Genomic DNA, 20,761 nt, shown 5'->3' on the forward strand with positions numbered 1-20,761 from the left:
TTAATAGCCTTTACTTTGTATTCCCATTCACTTACCTCTGGTACCCCTCCTTCCTTCTCTTCTAGCTATTAGGGATGGGGGGAAGGGAGATTATGCCCCAGACTGGACCCTGACCTGAACGGGATTCTTAACTGAATCACTTCTGTGAGGTTATTTCCTTACATTGTTCCCTAGAACAATGAAATTACAAGATGCTATTACAAAACTCAAAATTGCTACTATGTTCTTCATCTGTTAAGAATGTCTCCTCTGTGCCCAGGAATACCAACTCTATACACAAAATTCTTAGAGTTTGGCTTCCCATATTTATCTGTATCTAATGAGCTAACATATAATAGTCACACTTTTAATACCTATATAGGATAATATGTTCAGAAAGTTAAGTTCAAGGCTTCAGATGTTTAAAAAAAAAAGTTTCCCATTGTATCATATGTTGAGTTTAAGTAGAATGAGAAATAATAGTTAAATCATGTAAACTGGCATCCCCGCATTATATTTTTTTGCACCTAACATTGTAACTTATTTGAACAGATTTTGAAAAAATAAAACCTCCACAGACATCTCCAACTTCAGATCCAGAAAAGCAGCAGTTGAAGGTAACTGTTTAGTAAAAAATTATTCCATAAATTTAGTTTTTATGGACTTGTAAATGCTTATCATGTAGAAAGTCTCAGGATTACATTTGATGCTCATAACATTCATGTTAGGCACAGTCTTTCATAATCCTCATTTTGATAGTGAACAAGATTTATAAAAATGAGATTTGAAGAAAACTGGAAAGCTAGAGAAATATTTTCATGCAGTCATAAAAAAGTTTATTTTAATACTCCCTTACATTAATCATTCTTCTACAAATGACCCAAAACTAAATTCCTCATGATTGACATTATTTAATTTTACTTTCCTTTATGCTACCTGAGTATATGTTTTGCATGTATGAGGTGTTTAATAACCAGATCAAAAGAGCGTTCAAAAAGAGTGCCTAAAGAAATATTTAATCTGAGGGCAAAGAAAACATTTAAAGTTAATTCTTTATTCCTTCTTCTAGTTGCCTAATCTGATCAGAAGGTTCTAATCAAATGCTAAAATGTAAAGCACTTTATAAATGCTATTATTATTCTAAAATATGGATAAGCTAATGTCCATTAAATTAAAATTAAGTTGGAGGAAGAATAACCACAAATTTAAAATAAATTCTTTAAGTTTCAAACATTAGGGTAACATCACTTGAATGTAGTAATGAGCATCCCCACATTTTTCATTTCAAATTGTCTTAATTATAATGTCTAAAAGGATACTATATAAATCTTAAATGTCAGTAAGATTTGGAACATAATTTATATAGCAGAGACTCATAGCTTTCATGGATAAAGATCATTATTACCTGGGAGAAACTTGCATTTGGGAAAAGCTTATGCAAAAAAATGTATATCTTCACAACTGTCTGCTTGTCTAGTTAGAAATTTATAAATTATGCCGTTTTGTTCTAGTTTTCATATTTAGTCTACTTAGTTCAAATCTAAAGATTTCATATATTTTATGCCTCTACATTTTAATGTAACTTGTTTCTATCAGGCAGAAAACAAAAAGCTTAAAAAAGAACTGGAAAACTTGGATCCCTCATTTTTCGAAGAAATTGAAGACCTGAAGTACAATTACAAAGAAGAAGTTAAAAAAAATATTATTTTGGAAGAGAAGTTGAAACAACTTTGTGAACAGTTCCATATTGAACTAGAGAGTGCTGCTAGTGTTCCTAGACAGTTGGAAGCTGAAACAGATGGCATTAATAACTCACCAGTCTGCTGAGGGCTATCTCCAACCCCAACTTTAATCAACTGTTTTCTATTTTAATAGAAGTTGTAAATAGTAATCACTTTCTGAACTAAAGAGTTTACTTATTTTCTTGTATAATTCCAAGCAATGGCATTATTTAGTGAATAAAGTTTATATTTATAATTATATTTAACTTATTAGGAAAACAATATTTTTTTATTTAACGGAGATGTGGACTTCTGGGGTTAGAAGTTGTCAGTTCCTTATTTTTTTTATGATGAGTTTCCAAAACCATCATAATGTTCTTGAAATTATAATACATTAAATTTTGAACTGAGCCCTATAAGGGAGGTTTATAAGCAAGTTATGAGAGGCAAACAATTAAAAGTTTTTGTTTTTTTTTTTAATAAATACTGTGGTGCTGCTTAAATGAGATTGGTTAGCTTTTCTATTTGATTCCCAAGTGATGTGTTACTACAGAAAAGGTCATGAAGTAAGATATCCAACAACATTTATGGCCTAACTTTGCAAATAAATGATACAAACATCGTTGGTCTAATGTAGTCATTGTTTAAAAAAGGAAAAAAAAATACAAAACTGTTGTCCTTATAAACCCTTCCTATACATATGCACTAATTAAGTCTTATAATTTCTATTGTGTCACAAGCCTCAGGATTTATACGTTTAAGACTGAAAGTTAAAAAAAAAATTGTCCCTAATTAACTTTGAAATGTGTGTAGTTGAAAGAACTGGTCATATTTCATTTGAACACTAGTGGGCAGGTAATTCAGTAAATGTGCTCTTGAGATATTTCACTATTCAGCCAGGACAAAGACTCAATGTTCAAAAGTAATAAAGATAATATAGCTGATTTTCAATTGCATTTTCACTTCAAATTCAGACATCCAGTTTTATATCTTTGAGTCTGCCAAATTTCTGATTATCGAGCTTTGAAAAATGATTAAACAAACACTTGGAATCAAAAGCACAGTCAAATTTGGTCCTGTTCATATTGATAACAACTGGTCGTGAATTCATGTAAGTATCTGGAATGGGCCACCGCAAACCAAGATGATGACGATGAACCTATTAAGGAAAAAAAAGGATATTAGCATTTGCCTATAAATACTAAATTTAGAAAAAGAGAAAAGTAACTTAGACTAGTTCTACAGGAGAAATGAATTTGCCCAGGGGGAATTAAGACTTGTCATGACCTTCCATGTCATATGTTGATTAGAAAATATCTCTGAATACCAAATAAACTTTTAGAAGTCAGGCAGAACTGTTATTCATTCCCACTATAAAGGAGGTAAACAGAACTTTTAAAATCTGGAACTGGTTCAAGATCAGACTTCAACCAATCCTTCAGTTATCAGATGCTGAATTAAATCAGTCCCACCAAAAAAAAAAATTAAAAAAAAAAACAACAAAAAAACTTTGGTTAAGTTCAGTAGTGGAACAAATTTCTTTTTATTCACACTGGAAGTGGTGTGTTTTACATTCTTTGGGTAAAGAAAAGGAAAAAATAAACAATACCCTGGGTTATTTCCATTTCCTATTGTGAGGAAGTTTGGACCACAAGCTATTTTTAAATATTTATTTACCTTGATTAAACAGCCATCATTGCAGTGCCAAACTATTCCTTCAATTTTTCCTTCTCTGCAGCCCTCAAACCAAGACAAAAGGTCATTATGCTTCAGTGTAGGTTGGTTTTTTATCTGAAATGCTCCATGTGGTACAAGAAGATGTACTGGATGCTTTTTGCTTCCTAATCCTGAAAGACAAAAATTCACCTATGGTGTTAGTTGTATCCATTAATATACAGATAAGACAGCAATTCACCATATCTACACAAACTCTTTTTAAGACATTTAGGAAGAAAAAGGGTTAATTTATATAGTAGAAGTGATTTCTCAAAGAACTATATGATAGAATTTCATTCTGTCACTCCAGTTCTGAAGTATCTGAAGGGTTATCATGTAGAAAGAGGATTGTATTTGACTGGTCCCAAAGGGCAAAATAAGGACCAATGAGAAGTTGCAGGGAGATAGATTATGGATCAACTCAATAAAAAAATCTTCCCTAAAATTAGAACTGTCCAAGAAATTGAATGGGTTGGGTTACACCATAAAACACGGATGGGGAACCTGTGGCCTCAAGGCCACATGTGGCCTTTTGACTGAATCCAAGCTTTACAGAACAAATCCTTTTACCTAGGGGATTTGTTCTGTGAAGTTAGGATTCAGTCAAAGGGCTGCACCTGAGGACCTAGAGGGCCATATATAGCCTTGAGGCTGCAGGTTCCCCACCCCTGCCCTAAAGTAATGAATTGCCCATCAGTTGATGTTCAGGCAACTACAGAATGTCCTAGAGAGCATTCATGTTTAGATGACTTCTCCAATCTCTTCCAACTTAAAGATTCTATTGATTCTCACCATCTCCAAATTCATCCCCTACTAAATTATATTATTTATAATTACTCTGTGCCATGGAACACGGTCAGTAGTTTTAAAGGTAATATGTGTATATTCTTTAATGTTCCCATTCAGAAGATACCATAAACATTTCAACTCTTAATTTCTCCAACAGATTGTTTAGTTCCATATTTCCTTTCTTTGTTACAGTTGTCCATTTCTGTAAAAGGAAGGTTAAAAATCCATAACTGTTATTACCAATTTTTTGTAACTCATTTAACTTTTCCTTTATGAATTTATTTGCCATGCCATTCAGTGTATACTTATTATATGTATATTAAATGGCACTTATGTGCATATATATATATATATCATACATACACAAACACATAAATCTATCTACATAGATATATATAGATAAAGTGTTGATAACCCTATGGTTCCTTTAAATATAGTGCAGGTTTCCTAGCTCTCTGTTTGAATAGTGTGAATGTCTATTTTGCCTCTATAATATGTCTGCAACTCTGCTTCAAGACTCAGCTCAGACCCTACCTTCTGCAGGCGGCCTTTCATGGCCTGCACCTAGTGTTAGTGCCTTCCCTCAGAGACCACCTCCAGTTTGTCATGAATATATATACCATGTTGGCATGCTGTATCCCCATTAGAATGTGAGCTCCTTGAAGGTAGGGGCTGTTTTTGTCTTTCTTCGTACCCCCTCTACCTGGTACACAGCAAGTATGTAATGAATGCTTACTGAGTCTGACTTCCCAGAGGAGATAAATGCACTGCCACCTCTTATTTGCAGAGGCAGGGGAGTACGAGTACAGAACCCTCATATTCCATCTGACTCAGGTGATGTTTTGGTCATTTTTGAGGAACTTTTTTTCCCCTCTTTTTGATATTTTACTACATAGGTTGTTTCTCTGAGATGGTGGGGGGGGGAGGGGAGAAGGTGGAGGAATATATTTGGAAATTAAGGTAATATAAAAACAAAAGATATCAGTAAAACATAAAAAAGAAATATCCTTCATGAAGGAAAATCAGAGGAAGTATTGCTGTATATTGGAATTTACTCTGTGCCTCAAGGCATTGATTAGTTTTAATCATGAGCAGCCCTAGCCCAGTGGAACCTGAGTTAAGTGTACTGTAAATGCTACTCAGCCCAAACCGCAGTCACAAGTATTATCTACCAAAGTCAGCATCTATAACCCTTTGTTGTGCTGGACGAGTATATCTCCACATTCCCACTTGTTGCTAACAAAATAAATATGTAAAAGTCTTTACAAACCATAAGGATTTCCATTAATGTTTGTGCCTATAAGCTCCAGTGTGTGTTCCAAGAGATCTGACAGTGGCACTGCACTGACTTCCAAAAGTCCAGGGTCATCAGCATGGCGATTCAATACTAGAGCAAGTTCAAATTCATAATTGACCACAGAAGAATGCCAGCAATACTGTTTGTTATTTTTTTCCACTGGAACCCAACCTATAAGTATTGTAGGGGAAAAAAAAAAGAAGTTTCACTAATTTTATCAATTCATCAAATTTATTTTGTTTGGTTTAGGAATTCCTACATGGCAAAACTCAATCTGATTCACACAAGAGAAAGGGAGCCTATGAGCTTCCTTGATTCTGTTTCCTTAAGGTCCTAGCATAGAGAACAATCCTCTAAATACAGGGCACTTAGAGAATCACGAAAATTTAGCCCTGGGGAAAACCTGAAGAAATTATCTAAGTACTGCTGTTACTCTTAACATTTGATCTTTGTCCAAGAAGGAAGTTAACTACATAAGGCTTCTAAAAGTACTGAGTGGATCCTTTCCGGAGGATTTTCAGAAGACATGAGTAAGAAGCTATATAGGGGTTGTAATTTCTGTTCAGTGGAAGGAGTATTCTCACCCATGAAATCATGGATCCACCAAAATAATTCCACTGGACACTTGGAGAGATACTTTTGATTTCATCCCCTTCTGTAAACAGTGGGCTTTTCTATAAAACCATGAATTAAAATCTGATTTGTTAGTTTTATGCAATATTACACTTCAAGGGATCTCTGATTTATTCAATATAAGAGTTCCTCCCTCTCATGGTACAGTTGACAACCCACCCACACCTCCTTCTCTTATACTACCCTATTCTAACTCAACCCATAAATCTGCATTAGAGGCTGCCCAATGTGCTGTGGGGGGAGGGGAGAGACTTTCTTCTAGGTCTTTTAACATTATTGTGGGCACCAGTGCAAAGTAGGGGATGTGATCCCTTGCTTTCCCTATATGGTTGGCCTCATTTTCCAGTATCTTTTTTTTTTTTGGTGAGGCAATCAGGGTTAAGTGACTTGCCCAGGGTCACACAGCTAGTAAGTTTTAAGCATCTGAGGCCGGATTTGAACTCAGGTGCTCCTGACTCCAAGGCCAGAGCTCTATCTACTGTGCCACCTAGCTGCCCCAGTCCTGTATCTTCTTGGAGATATTTTTTAGACCACTTCTTGCATTTAAGTCATTGTTTGTAATATACTAAAGTCTGTTAATACCCATGCCTTTTCCTTTCACAATTTTGAACCTTGAGGGATTGTGACATTCCCTGATCCGTAGTCATATGCCATATCAGTCTTAAAAAGGGGATTTTGTTTCAATGAAAAGGTTGGGGTTGTAGAGAATAACCTGCAGTTTCCCACTTGTAATCCAATCCACTCTCTAGCTCCCTATTCATCAATGGTTTCTATACAAAAGACATGTACTGATAGGTTTGCCACAGAACTGCATGCCCTAGTCCGGATCATTTGTTTTTTCTGAACACACTGTTGGCTGAACTCTTACATGACTGTGGCTCTGAGCACTTAGAAGGTCTTGTAAAGGTTCTCAGGCTTAATTGCCATGCACCAAAAGAAGCATCTGAACCTCATAATAAGGAATGTTACTTCCATTTAGAATACACACGGGAAATCCCCTGACAGTGGTAAATACCTTTGGTGAGTATACATTATTTTTTATAGCTCACTTAATAATCAGAGGACTGTCACATTTATCACTGTTGGTGATCAGCCATGCTACATTTTGTTCCACTAAATCAAATCCTTTTTTATAGTCAACAAACAAGATAAGTAAAGAACACTCATATATGACATATATGGCATATAAAGGATCTTTTCCTATCCTTTCTGACTGAACTTAAAAAAAATCTATTGGTAAACACAAAAAATATATTAGAAAAGAGACAGCCTTTTATACCAGGTATATGCCCATTTTCATCAGGCACTGGATTTCCATTTAACTGTTCTATATCCTTTGCTGGAATCCAACACTCTGGAACAGATTTGAAGTCCTCTTCAACATTCCAAATAAACTCTTAAAAGAAATAAATTAAAATTATTTATGGTAAACACTTTTTTAAAAGTATAAAGCATAATGCAAATACAAATTATTCTCAATACTATTATTAATAATAATAATAATCTGGTATCAACACAATGGTTATGCTTCTTTAGCTTTTTGGTACTAATCTGGAGCTGATAAATTTAGATTATGCTGTTGTTCAGGGGCAGTAGTTGATAATTCATCGAAATTGAGCCCTCAGTCCAACTGGATATCTGGATAGTACAGTGATTTTTTTCCCACATCATTTGCAAAGAAATTTAACACAAGAAACCTTTACAAGCACTAGGCATGAATATTTGTTGTTTCAATCTTTTCTCATGTGATTTATTACTAATTTATAAAATCAAAATTCTGGATTTATGTAAAATAGAAAGCAAAATTCAATACTCTGGTTATAAATATGTAAATGAATAGTTTGCACTTTTAAATAAAATAGTTAATTATATCTTCTATTATAAAAATATATCTAATCATAGAAATATCATAAGAGTAAATAATAATCTGTTTTATAAGTTTAAAAAATGTGTTTCTCCATGAACAAAAACAGATCACAGAAGGCTAGGGATAGGGACAGGACCTGTGAATTTACTAGCATAAGGCACTCCAAGGGCTAGACACTTACTCTACCAATGCAGGTCCTCGAATTCTCTGCAACTTAATAGTCTTAGAGAGCTGCTTAAGGACTTAAGGGGTTAAGTGATTTCTCCAAGGTATTAGAGGCAGAATCATATGGCTTCAAAAAAGAAACACTTTAAAATTCTTTTTCTTCCAAACAACCTTACTTAACTTATACTAAGAAACAAACTTTTTTTTTTTTGAGAATCCCGCAACAAAAGACAGCCATTTGCAGAGGTAAATTGTTTTAAACCACCAAAATAACTATACACACCAACCTTTTGAGTTTTCCTTTGAATACAGGAATCTTTTAAACCTTTTCTCTGCTTGCTTGTTTGGTTTTCTATCTAATCGAGCCCACAGGTATGGCTGACCTAAATGTTTAAGAATCATTCAATAAAAATTTTGTTAGAAAAAACATTTTACATAAAATTTCTTAACAATGAGGTCATTTGAAAGATAATTTAAGTGCAGCAGAAATATTTACTGAAATGTTGAAAAGGATCTAAGGATATGCAGTCTGACAGGCCTACCCAACACTGTAGGAGCTAATATTTATACACTGAAATTGATATCTTTTGTTAAGAAGTAATTTAATGAAGTCAAGATCATGGGATCAACAGATTTGGAACCAGAAAAGACTTCAGAGATCACCTTGTCCAAATAAGAGAAGGACCTTTAGTAAAATAAAAGAAAATGAAGATGATGATGTTGATGATACTAATCAATAATAAGTAAAAGTAAGTAAGTCACAGTTTGAGGCCAAGGCCTATCACTCTAAATCCAGTGCTCTGAAGGATAAGACAGATGGTGGAAGAAATCAAGTGACTTTGTTTAAGGTCACAAAGGTGGTGAATAGTGGAGCCAGAATTTGAACCCAAGCCTTTCTTCTGACTCCCAAATGCTCCCTCTTTCTACTATACCATGCAGTCTCACGTATATTCTACCTATAAAGTCAACAGGTAGTATGGGAAGATAAGACTCGGGATGCAAAAAACAATCAAAAATTCAATCCCAGCAAAACTCTGTTCGGTTGTCACTTAGGTCCAGTTGGACAATTTTGCACCATGGACCAGAAAGAGAACTGACAGGGATCAGCATGAAGCGCACCACCACAAATGAAAATATGACACAGAGCAAACAACTCGATTACTAGTGGATTAGTAATGGTAATCTTCATATAAAAGAAAGAAGCCTTTCTTCACAGAAATGTAAAAACTTAAAATAACTGTTAAAGCCCCAACAGATTTTCTATAATTCCCTCTTAACAGAATGTGCCAGAGCTCTCTTCCAATTATATGTTTTTTAATATTTTTAGCTTCCTCCCTTACATTCAAACTTACATATCTAAATCAATGCCAATATTCATATAACCATTGGAAGCAATCCCAGCAGCCCAAGAAAAGACTACATGATCTAATGAAAAAGCTAAAACAACTATCATTTTTATCATTGTGACATTAAATTATGTGTGGTGAGAGGCAAGAGGCTGTAGCACATTGCCAAAGAATGACTTACACACACCAGAAGTGGAATAAAAATGCCCACTGTACAATGGGAAAGGTATTAGGAGGGACATGAGCAAAGAGAAAAGGAAAGAGATGGACAGTCCGAGGGCTGCAACTGTGCAATTAGGTTAAAAGCTGTAGAGAAATGTCTCAAGGGTATCTGGTGAATACTTTACAGAATGACTGATGGGAAGGATGGGAAGGCTTCAAGGAGGAGCTGGCACCTCCACAACTGGGCACTTGGGAAAAAAATGCCAAAAGACAGTGACTGGCGGTTGAGAGGGCTGTATAACAGAGAAGTTCATTCCAGCGAAGAGAACAGCATGAACAAAGGAACAGACAAAAAGGGAAAGAACCCAAATGGAGGACAAGGAGTAGACCAATTTGGCTGCAATGTACAGACTACACATGGTGGTACAATACAAGGTTGGAAAAGTGGGCTGGAACCAGATTCAGAAGGACCTTGAATGCCAGGTTGAAGAGTTAATGGTGTATTCAGGAAGCTGAAAGATACCATAATGCTCATCTAGTTCAAGCCTCTCATTTTGAGAAATGATAAAACTGAGGCTCAGAAATACTAAGTAACTTGCCCAAGATCATAAAATTAACAAGTTTAATAGAACTGTAGTTTGGTGGCAAGTACTCTCACTCTAAATCTGGTGTTCCAAGTCCACCAGACTTAGGAGTCAGGAGAGGCCCGTGATAAAATTCAGCCTCTGACACTAGTTGTGTAACCACAGATGTTCTTGTCTCTCTGGGCCTCAATTTCCTTATCTATAAAATGGGTATAATAAAGCCTCACAGGGTTGTCGTGAGCATTGAATGAGAGAATATATACAAAGCACTTTGCAAACCTTAAAGCCCTATATAAATGCCAGATATTATCAGTTATTAGTATGATGATTATTTTCACTATATCACAAGGAGAAGACCTTGAAGGTTTCTGAGTAGAGTGGTTATATGATCACTTAGACAGATGATTACTCAGGCATCAAGATAAAGTATAAAGGGAATAGGCTGAAAGTAGGAAGACCAAGCAGGAGACTTCTATAATGGTTTAGGGGAGAAAAGTCAAGGTGCTTCCAAGAGAAGCATTAAAAAGGGAGTGGATGTGAAGAAGAACATAAGTTAGGATGACAGATCTAAAGCTGGAAGGCCCAAAGAGGATGCCTAGCCCAAACCCCTTATTTTATATTTGAGGAAACTGAGGCCCAGGAGGTTAGGTGATTTGCCCCAAGTCATACATGGAGTGTCTGAGGTAGGATTGGAATCCAAGTCTTCTGACTTCAGAGCTGCGTTCTTTCCATTGTACCATCTTGAGATTAAGCAGGGAGAATCAATCAGACTTGACCATCGGTGGATATTTGGGTGTAAAGGTGAGGAAAGAGTCACAGGAGACTCTAAAGAGTCTTAGGTAACTGGGCAATGATGGCAACATCAATAGAAATGCAGAAATTAGGAAAGGCAAAAAGCTGGCCTGGGGGAATGACAATGTATTGGACATAACCTTAGGGCAGACTTTTAGTAATAAAGGAAGTCTAAAGGTTGATATCTTGCAAACCCTTTTACATTTCAGTTAAATGTCATATTTGCTACAATATTAAGAATAAAAAGGGCTTAATATTAATGCTGAGAAAGAAAATAAATTATAATTCCTTACCTTTGTAGGTAGTGACATAACAACACGTTCCATCTACTTTTTCAGTGGGAATTGCATTGTATACATCTGCATCTAATGCTTTGTAATTTATAGTTTCTGTAGCCAAAACTTTAAATGGCTTAAGGAGGAAAAAAAAAAAGACATGATTTTAGAAATATAAGTATAAATGCAAGATATCTGTAAACATAATACACCAAAAAACCCTGAAATTTTATCATCCAGTCATCATAAGGGATTGGATTACTTTAGTTAAAAGTTATCATCACTTAAGTTCTTCATGGCTCAAGCGAATTTCTGTATCTCCTCTGATCATGGTGGCCAGGCCTCTCTGTTCTTTCCTACACCCACACTCAGCATTCAGCTATTTTATTTTCTTTTTTTCCACAGACTTCTTCCAATTCCAAGATGAAGGAGATGGTATGCCCTTCTTTCTACTCCTCTTGATTTTTCAATTGAGAGAAATATAGGATCACCAGAATACCTGAAAGCAAATCTGGGTCAAGTCTTGGTATGTTCCATAGTACTTTATCCATATTAACAACCATGTAATTATCTCCTCATTATTTCTACACAGGAATTTCAATATGGATCAAGGTCAGAATATCTTCTGGAGTTACAGTTATTTTCAGACGCAACTTTTATTTTTGTTGTTGAGTCTATTTTTAGTCATGTCTGACTCTTCCTGACCCCATTTGGTGTTTTCTTGGCAAAGATATTGAAGTGGTTTGTCATTTCCTTCTCCATTTTCCTTCCTTTACAGATGAGGAAACTGAGGTAAACAGGGTTAAGTGACTTGCCCAGAGTCACACAGCTAGTAAGTGTCTGAGGCCACATTTGAACTCAGGAACTTTTATTTCATTATAAACACATTCCTTAAAAGTAATAGGCTTCTGTCCTTAACACGTATATCTTTGAAGTATGTTATAACATAATTCTTACTGTTAATCATTACTTTGAGAGTGTCTTAACCAAACAATTATTCCCTTCATCTTTTCCCAACATGATCTAATTAGTCTTCCAGGAATTCCCTCTAGTACTCTTCATTTAGAAGCTATTCTGATGTTTTTTTCACAACCTGTTTCTAAACGTTTTAGCATAATCATGTGCTGGAAGACAGAGGTGTAAGTGACCTCAGAGATCACCCCCTCCTTTTGAAGATAAGGAAGCATGCTAAAGTCCTCAACAGTGATTTGTCTGAATTCACACAGACATTAAGAGGTCAGAGGCAGGATTTGAAGCCAGGCCCTCTGATTCCAAATTCAGTGGTAGTTCTATTCTAACACATAGCCTGGAACAATTAATCAAATCACAAAACATTTATTAAGCATAGTAGTGCTGGAGATACAAAGAGAACAATAACAGTTTCTACCCTCAAACTCACATTCCTTGAGTTGGGGAGAACATAACGTGCATATCATATAAATATACGTCAACTACATAACAAATAAATGCAAGGTCATTTTTTTTTTCATTGAGGAGAAAAGCACTAGGATCTGGGGAGATCAGTAGAGGCCTCATGTAGGAGGTGGCATTTGAACTGAGCTTCGGAGGAAACGAGGGATTCTAAAAGCTGGACGTAATAGTGCATTTCAGATCTGTTCCCTATAATCATTCTCTTCCTCAGGCTAATTATCACTACTTCCTTCAAATGATCTTCAAATGACAAAGTTTTGAGTCACCTTAACATCTGAGGTGCCTTGTACTCTGAATGCTTAGTAAATGCCGGGCTCGAAGCTGAATACATATTCCAGGAAGCCTCTTCATCTACACTCCTTCACCTCATCCAATAACCTCAGCACCTGGCTCAGCCTTCCTCTTCGCCTTGTTTCCTGGTATCATCACTGATGACATCCACATACATGATGATAACTACTTTGACACATGAGCCTTGGAGATCCTCAACCTTATCCATTCCAATGGCTCCAATCAATACTCCACCTCAGTCATGCCTCAGAACTTACAATGGCTTAGAGTGGATTTCCATCTCTGGAACTGGGAATCAGGAAAAGACAAGTTCAAATTCCTCCTCAGACACTTAACTAATTATCTGAACCTGGGAAAATCACTTACATTTTCTGAGCCTCCATTTTTTCATCTATAAAGTGGGGATAAAAACAGCACCTACCTAACAGCTGTGAGGATCAAATGATAATAGGTAAAGTACTTTGCAAACCATGTCTATATAGTGCTTCAAACCATAAAATGTCTTATTATTATTACTATTATAATCACCATTGTCATCATCATCATCGATCAAAAGGTATTTATTAAATGTCTGTGTGCTAGGCATTGTGCTAACTGCTGGGGATAAAAGTATAAATAACCCCTATGTGCAGAGACCTTGAGTTGTCATGAGGAAGATAAGTACATAGTTGGGTGTACACAGAATAAAGTGAACAAATACATACAGTGAACCAATACAGATCTATATAAAGTAGCTAAATAAAAGGCCATTTGGGATGGAGGGCACTAGCACTTGGGTGGATCGAGGAAGGCTTCAGGCAGAAGATGGTATGAATGTCCGTCCTAAAGAAAGAGGAACTTTCTGAGGTGGGAGGGAATAGATTCCAGGCACATGAGGATAGCTAATGCAAGGGCATGGAGGTAGAAGGTGGAGTGTTGTTGGGAGGAGCCCAAAGCCTGACAAAGCCAGGGTGGCTTAAAGAAAGAGAACAAGAGGTTGGAAAGACAGGTTAGAGCCAAGGCGTTAAGGGATTTAAAAATTAAACAAAGGACTTTACCTTTGATCGCAGAGGCAATAGGGAGCCACCAGAGTTTTACAGGGAGGGGAGGCATATAGTCAGATCTGCACTTAAGAAAGGCAACTTTGATGGCAGTGTGGAGGATGGACTGGAATGATAAGAGACTTAAGAAAGGGAAAGCCATTAGGAAGCTGTGTAATCTAGGTGAGAGGGAAGGAAGGGCTTGGATTAAGGTGGTAGCTGTGTGGTGAAGTTAGAAATAGCGAGATCTGGAAATGAACTGCATATGTGGAATGAAAAGGAATGAGAATTCATGGAAAATTCTGAGGTTATGAACCTGGGTGACTAGGAGAATGGTGGTAGCTTCAACAGAAATAGGCAAGTTTAAATTATGGGAGGAAAGATGAGCTCAATTATGGACATGGTGAATTTAAGAGTCTGAAATGTTTAACAGGCAGCTGATGATGTAGAACTGAGGTACAGGGAAGAGACTGGGGTTGGCCTTAAAAATCTGTGAGTCATCTGCACAGAGATGACAGTTAAACCATGGAAGCTTATGAGGTTACCCAGAGAAAGTGTAGAGCAAGCAGAGAAGAAAGCTTAGGAAAGAGCCCTCATAGTCCCAGAGTGTGATTTGAGTAAGAAAAACAAAAGAGAGGAGGAGTGGTCAGACAGGTAGGAGAGGGACCAGGAGAGAATGGTGTTAATGAAAAGTCAGAGAGAAGAGAGAATCATGAAGAAGGAGGTCAGGTGGATGACCTGACCTGAATCAGGCAGGTAAAGAAAGATGATGACTGAGGAAAAAAAAACAATCAGATTTGGCCATTATAAAATTACTGGTAACACTGGAAAGTGCGGTTTCAGTTGAGTGATGTGGTCTGAAGAAAATGGTTGAGGAGTAAAAGAAGAGAAAGTAGAGGCCACAAGTGTAGACAGCTTTTCAAAGAGTTTGGCTGAAAGTGAAGAGATACACGGGATGATGGCTTTGAGGGCATGGTAGGGCCTAGTGAAGGTTTTTTGTTTTGTTTTGTTTTTTTAGGATAAAGGAGACGGTATATTTTTAAGGCAGTAGTGAAGGAACGAGTAGATAGGAAGGGGTTAAAGATCTGAGAGAAGAGGGATGATTAAAGATGTAATCTGCAAAGAGGAATAGGAGGGGATGTGTTGGCAAGAAGGGCTGTTTGTCAGACTTCGGAAAGGAAGAAAAAAAAGTAAGAGACAATGTCAGCAAAGACAACATGACCACACAGAAGTGTGTAGATAACATGTAATACCTAAATGGAAGGTAATTTCAAAGGGAAGGCACTAGCACCTGTGGGCAGGGAGAGATCAGGAAAAGTCACATGTAGTGGATGGCACATGAACTAAACTTTGATATAAGCTAGAGATCCTAAGAGGCAGAGGAGAAAGTGCACTCTAGTCATGGGGGACAGCCTGTGTAAGGTACAATAGTGCCAGATGTACTATGTGAGATGAATAGCAGGAAGGCCAATGTGGCAGGACAATAGAATGAGCTGAAGGGTGTAATGTGGAATAAAACTGGAAAGGTAGGCTACAATCCCATTGTTATTACTACTATATTTGTGGATTGAATTTTATATACAGAAATGTTAATATTTAAGTTCAACAAATTCTCTGGAAAGGTTCCCCCTGTTAATTTGACATATTACCTATCAATCATTGATAGTAGTTCTTGAAATTAAAGACTTTTGATATTCCAAAAGATATTCTGGTAATACAAGCTTAATGCATAAAGCCTATGCAAGATAACAAGATAAGTACAATGTGATTTTCAGGGATTTGGGGGGTTTGCTGGTTTCTTTTACTTTTAGGTGGCCTAAGAAAATTGCCTCCAACAAACAAGTATCCTAGACTGATCTTTATTTTAATCACTCTTTTCTTCACTGGTATTTCAATTTTCTCTGTAACCTCTCCAAAGTCAGTCATTTAGTCAAACAACATTTATTAAACACATACTAAGTTGACAGGCAGGATGCTAAGTGCCAGGGGTACAAAGAAAGGCAAAAATAGTCACTCCTTTCAAGGATTTTATCTTCAAATAGCAGAGATAACCTGTAAATAACCAGGTACACACAAAATTTATACAGAGTAGGTGGAAGGAAAACTCAGAAGGGGTAAAGTCTAGCGACTGTGAGGACTGGGAAAGGTCTCTTGTAGGAATTGGGATGCCAGCACAAAGACAGAGACACAAAAAAAATTCAAGAGTCGTGTCTGAGGACCAGAAAATAGGCCAGTGTATCTGCACTGAAGAGTAGGTAGAGGAGAGAAAAGAGGAAGAAGACCACAAAGGTCAGGAGAAGCCAAGTTATGAAGGTCTTTAAATGCCAAACAGAGGAGTCTATATTTGATCCTGGAGGTAATAAGGATCCACTACAGTTTGAGTAGGGGAGTCATGGTCAGACTTATGCTTTAGGAAAATCATTTTGGCAGCTGAGTAGAGAATGGAATGGAACAAGGAGAAGGTTAAGGCAGGAAGATCAGTTAGAAGGCTACTATGATGGTCCAGGAAAGAGATGATGGTGAAACTTAAAGTGAGTATTTCAACAGCCAAATCCCTTTAAAATGAATCAAAACAGAGTCATTACAACTAATTCATTCAGTACTGTAATGAAAAGTTTCAGTAAATTTTTGGTCTCTACCTTGGCACAAACTAGGTTTTTGTTCAATGCTAACTGGCCATAGTGATATTCTACTCCTTTTTCCTACATGCAGCCTACCCAGGATTGTTTACCTTTCATTTTTTCCTGATCTTTTGTCTGCTTTTTTAAGTTTTTGCTCTTAGTTCTCATTTCAATTAGGGGCCATCTCTTAAAATTCATTAGTAAATGTTTTTACCTATTGGGTTTAGTTTTTTTTTTTTAAATCTTCATGATGAGAAACAGAGCAAAGTATATCAAAAGAGAAAATAAAGCTGTATAGCTGCTTTAGTTGCTTCTAATTTATCTGCAATATTAATGGTTGAGTGCTTTAAAATTTGCAAAGCACTTTACATTTATTAAGTCATTTGAGCCTCAAAAGAGCCCTATCAGATTAGTATTATCTCCATGTTGCAGATGAAGAAACAGGGGCTCAAACTGGTTAGGTGATGTGCCATCATATCCCTGGCATCAGAGGTGGGATTTGAACCCAGGAGACTTTCTGCTTCTAAGACCAGTACTTTATCCACTATGCCAGGCCACCCTCTACCTTCATTTGTGGAGAATGATATAAATTTTTTCTTTGAAAACTGCCATAAGAAACTTCAGATTAAGACCTTATTTGTATCTTACTATGTGAAAAGCACTCAGTAAACAATTTAAAAGAATTATAATTATTGTAAAATTTAGACTTAACAAAATGAAATCCTACTTCATATAGAATCAAGTAAATTTACAAATCTCCTAAGCATGAGAGGTAGTACTGACTGAAATAGCTTCAAAAAGGGTCTTGATGCCTATGTTTAACAGTATTTCCATAATGGGTTTCCATGGGAAACTGGGGTATTTGAATATTACACACTTTTCTAAAGGAAACTGACATCAAGGAAAAATTCTATCAACATGCTAGAACTCATTATTAAAGATTTATGAGCATCTAGAAAATTTCAATATAATCACAAAAAGCCAGGCACCATGGGTTTCTCAACAAATTCATCAAAAACAAACTCATTTCCCCTTTCGACAGCGCAACACCAGAGTACACCTGAATTTCAGAAAAGTGTTTAACAAAATCTCCCATGATGTCCTTGGGAATAAGATTAAAAATGTTAGGTAGGCAGATTACTAACCCGATACATAACAAAACCCAAAAAGCAGCGACTGAACTGAAGAAGACCTCTAGTGTAGCAGCCTGTTCTGTTCAAAGTTTTTATGAAGGACTTACTCAGCTGACAGTACAAGTAGAAAGCGTGTCAAACATGTGAAGAGCATAAAGTTAGGAATGATAACTAATACAGATGAAAGAATCAGGATCCAAAAAGATTTTAACAGGCTAGATCTCATAAAATGAAATTTAATAGGAATAAATACAAATTATACTCTTGGGCTCAAAAAATTAATGTACAGGAAAGATAATGTGGTCAAAAATATTTTTAATCACTGGTGGTCGTAAGTGAATAGTATAACATGATAGTCAAAAAGAGCTAATGCAATCTTAGGCTGTATTCACAGACTGTTCAGAATTTGAGAGGTGAAAATTCCATGAATTGTACCCCAGTTACACCTCTTCTAGAGTATTTTATCCATTTCTAGGTGCCATAGTTGCTGGACTATCATCCATGTCCTTCCTACTATGTGACCAGGATGAAGTGGTCTGGCCATTCTGGAAAGCAATTTGGAACTATGTCCCAAAACTTATTAAAATGTGACCCAGCTTTACTCTTAAGAGAAAAAAAGTCCTATATCCACAAATCTTTTTATAGTAGTTTTTTTAGTAGTAAAGAAGAAATGGAAAAATAAGGAGGTTTCCATTAATTAGGGAATGGCTAAACAAATTATAGCATATGAATGTAATGAAAATATTGTGCTATAAAAATGGTGACAGGGACAGTTTCAGAGAAACCTGGGAAGACTTGCATGAACTGATGAATAGTGAGGCAAACAAAACCAAGAAAACAATTTATACAATAACAACAAAATTATAAAAACTAACAATTCCGAAAGACTTAAGAACTCTAAACAAAGCAATGATCAACCAAGATTCCAGAGGATCAGTGATGAAGAATGCTATCCACCTACTGACAGAAAAGTGTTAGTCTACCTAGAGACACATTTTTGGACAAGCAACTATGGGAATTTGCTTTGTCTGAGTATGCATTTGTTACCAGGGTAACACGTCTGTTTTTTTTAATTGGATGGGGGAAATGAAAGAGAGAAAAAAATTCTTGACCATTGAAAAAACTTTTTAAAAAACACAAATTTCTTGAGGTCAGGAACTGTTTTGCTCTTTGTACTTGTATATTCAGCATGCCTCTTGCAGTGTCTGGCACATAGCACATAAAAGGTGCTTAATAAATGCTTGTTGGTTGATTGGAGGGCATTCCAAAACTAGAGTACATCCAGAGGGCAACTGGGATAATTCGGAGACTTAAAACCATGCCATATAGAGATCAGCTGAATGTATAGGGCATGTTGAGTCCAGAGAAGAAAAGATTTAAGAACGACAGGACAGCTGCCTTCAACTATTTGTAGAGCTATTATGTGAAAGATGGATTAGACCTATTTTGCTCCAAAGAGCAGGTCTAGAAACAATAGGTAGAAAATAAAGGCAGATTAGCACGATATAAGGAAAATCTTCCCAAGGAATATAGGTCTCCAAAAGTAGAAGAGTCTGCCAGCTTTTGAAGGCAGTGAGATCTCAGTCCCAGCAGTGAGAAAATTAAATGGATTTGTCAACAGCAGATGGATGTGGAACTACAGCCAGAGAAAGAAGTTAGGGATGGAGACATGGACTTGGAAATCAATGGATTTCAATTCAACGGTTATTAGGTACCTGATATATTCAGGGCAATATGTTAAGTGGCATGCAGTATTTGCATGTATGCAAGGAAGGTAGTAACAGCTGAGATGGTTGGAGTCAAAGATACGCAAGACATCTTTTCCAAAACACACTTGCCCAGTAGGCGTGGTGGGTCCAGAGATAACAGAACTAGGTATGGAATAATTTCTGGAAACCATTTAAGTCCTTATCTTTCATGGCAACCTGGTAAGCCAACTGCTGATATTAACTGTCAACTTATTCATAGGGCATGGACTTGTAAAGCTGGCCCTCAGGTTCAGGGACTAATTTCTCCTCCAGTTCTCTGTCATCATTCTCTATGCTTGTGCAGCTGACTTTTTTAATGCCTGTGTGCATGTATATGTGGGTGCCTTTAAGTACACACAGGCAGTGTCCCCAAAGTCTTAGTGAAGTTTTAAGCTAAACAGTTGAATGTAGCTTAGACAGCTAGATTAAAACTTCACTAAGACTTTGGGGACACTGCCTGTGTGTATGTGAATGAATGAATGTATATATATATGTGTGTGTGTGTGTGTGTGTGTATATGTGTATATATACGTGTATATATAGTACATGTATACATATGTGTATATAAGTATATGTGTGTATATATGTGTGTGCATATGTGTGTGTGTATAAAGACATGCTGAAAGAGACAGAGAGGATGCCAGAGAGAGAAGGGGGGAGGAAAGAAATAAGATAAGGAGAGAGGGAAAGGGAAAGCAGGGAAAGGATGGGAGGATGGACAGAGGCAGAGGACTGTCCTCGCTCAGTGATGATGCTGACAGGTCCCCCGGGGCTGGTTATGGGGTTGCCCGCAAAGACAAGGGGCTTGCTAACAAGTCTCTCCGTCTCTGGCCCCCATCTCTCTCTATCTCTGTATGTCTCTCCTGTCTCTGTCTCTCTCTCCCCTCTCTCTTTCTCCCACCTTCTTCTCGTTCAGATCAGACCCCGGCCCCCATCAACCTCAATCATCTGGGGTGCTAGACTCTGCTGGCCGCGGGCCTCCGGCCCCGCCCCTGGTCCCGCCCTCGGGGGTCCGCCAGCCCCCCCTCTGGGCATCTCCCACTGCTCCTCCCGCTTTGGGGGTCCCCCGCCCCTGGGGGATGCCACTACCTGGTGCTCCCTCTTGACCGACGGCTCGTCCTTCACCTCCGTCACAAATACGCAGGGCACCTTCCTCTGCACCGAGCCCAGGCGCCGCATCGCGGGCCGCAGC

General features: G+C 37.2%; 2 protein-coding genes across 3 annotated transcripts in view; one reads left to right on the forward strand and one right to left on the reverse strand.

Moving 5' to 3' along the window:
* CEP290 (centrosomal protein 290) overlaps positions 1 to 2,322 on the forward strand; it is a 101,639-nt gene extending 99,317 nt beyond the window's left edge. The window contains exons 52-53 of one of the 2 annotated variants that reach the window (XR_003567340.1): positions 532 to 596; positions 1,576 to 1,597. Coding sequence is in view for 1 of the 2 variants with exons in the window: in XM_027842499.1 (XP_027698300.1) it covers positions 532 to 596; positions 1,576 to 1,806 (296 nt within the window). In the remaining variant the exon portion in view is untranslated. Of the gene's footprint in view, positions 1 to 531; positions 597 to 1,575 lie in introns of both variants that reach the window. The other variant, XM_027842499.1, reaches the window with a different exon arrangement.
* CUNH12orf29 (chromosome unknown C12orf29 homolog) lies at positions 2,155 to 20,761 on the reverse strand. Its single transcript, XM_027842500.1, has 7 exons — positions 20,659 to 20,761; positions 11,345 to 11,462; positions 8,455 to 8,550; positions 7,415 to 7,531; positions 5,476 to 5,673; positions 3,378 to 3,547; positions 2,155 to 2,859 (listed from the first exon to the last, which is right to left on the reverse strand). The coding sequence occupies exons 1-7, from the start codon at positions 20,746 to 20,748 to the stop codon at positions 2,671 to 2,673; spliced, it is 978 nt and encodes a 325-aa protein (XP_027698301.1). The 5' UTR covers positions 20,749 to 20,761; the 3' UTR covers positions 2,155 to 2,670.

Source organism: Vombatus ursinus, unplaced genomic scaffold, assembly GCF_900497805.2.
Source record: "Vombatus ursinus unplaced genomic scaffold, bare-nosed wombat genome assembly UNPS02014874.1, whole genome shotgun sequence".
NCBI classification, from domain to species: Eukaryota; Metazoa; Chordata; class Mammalia; order Diprotodontia; family Vombatidae; genus Vombatus; species Vombatus ursinus.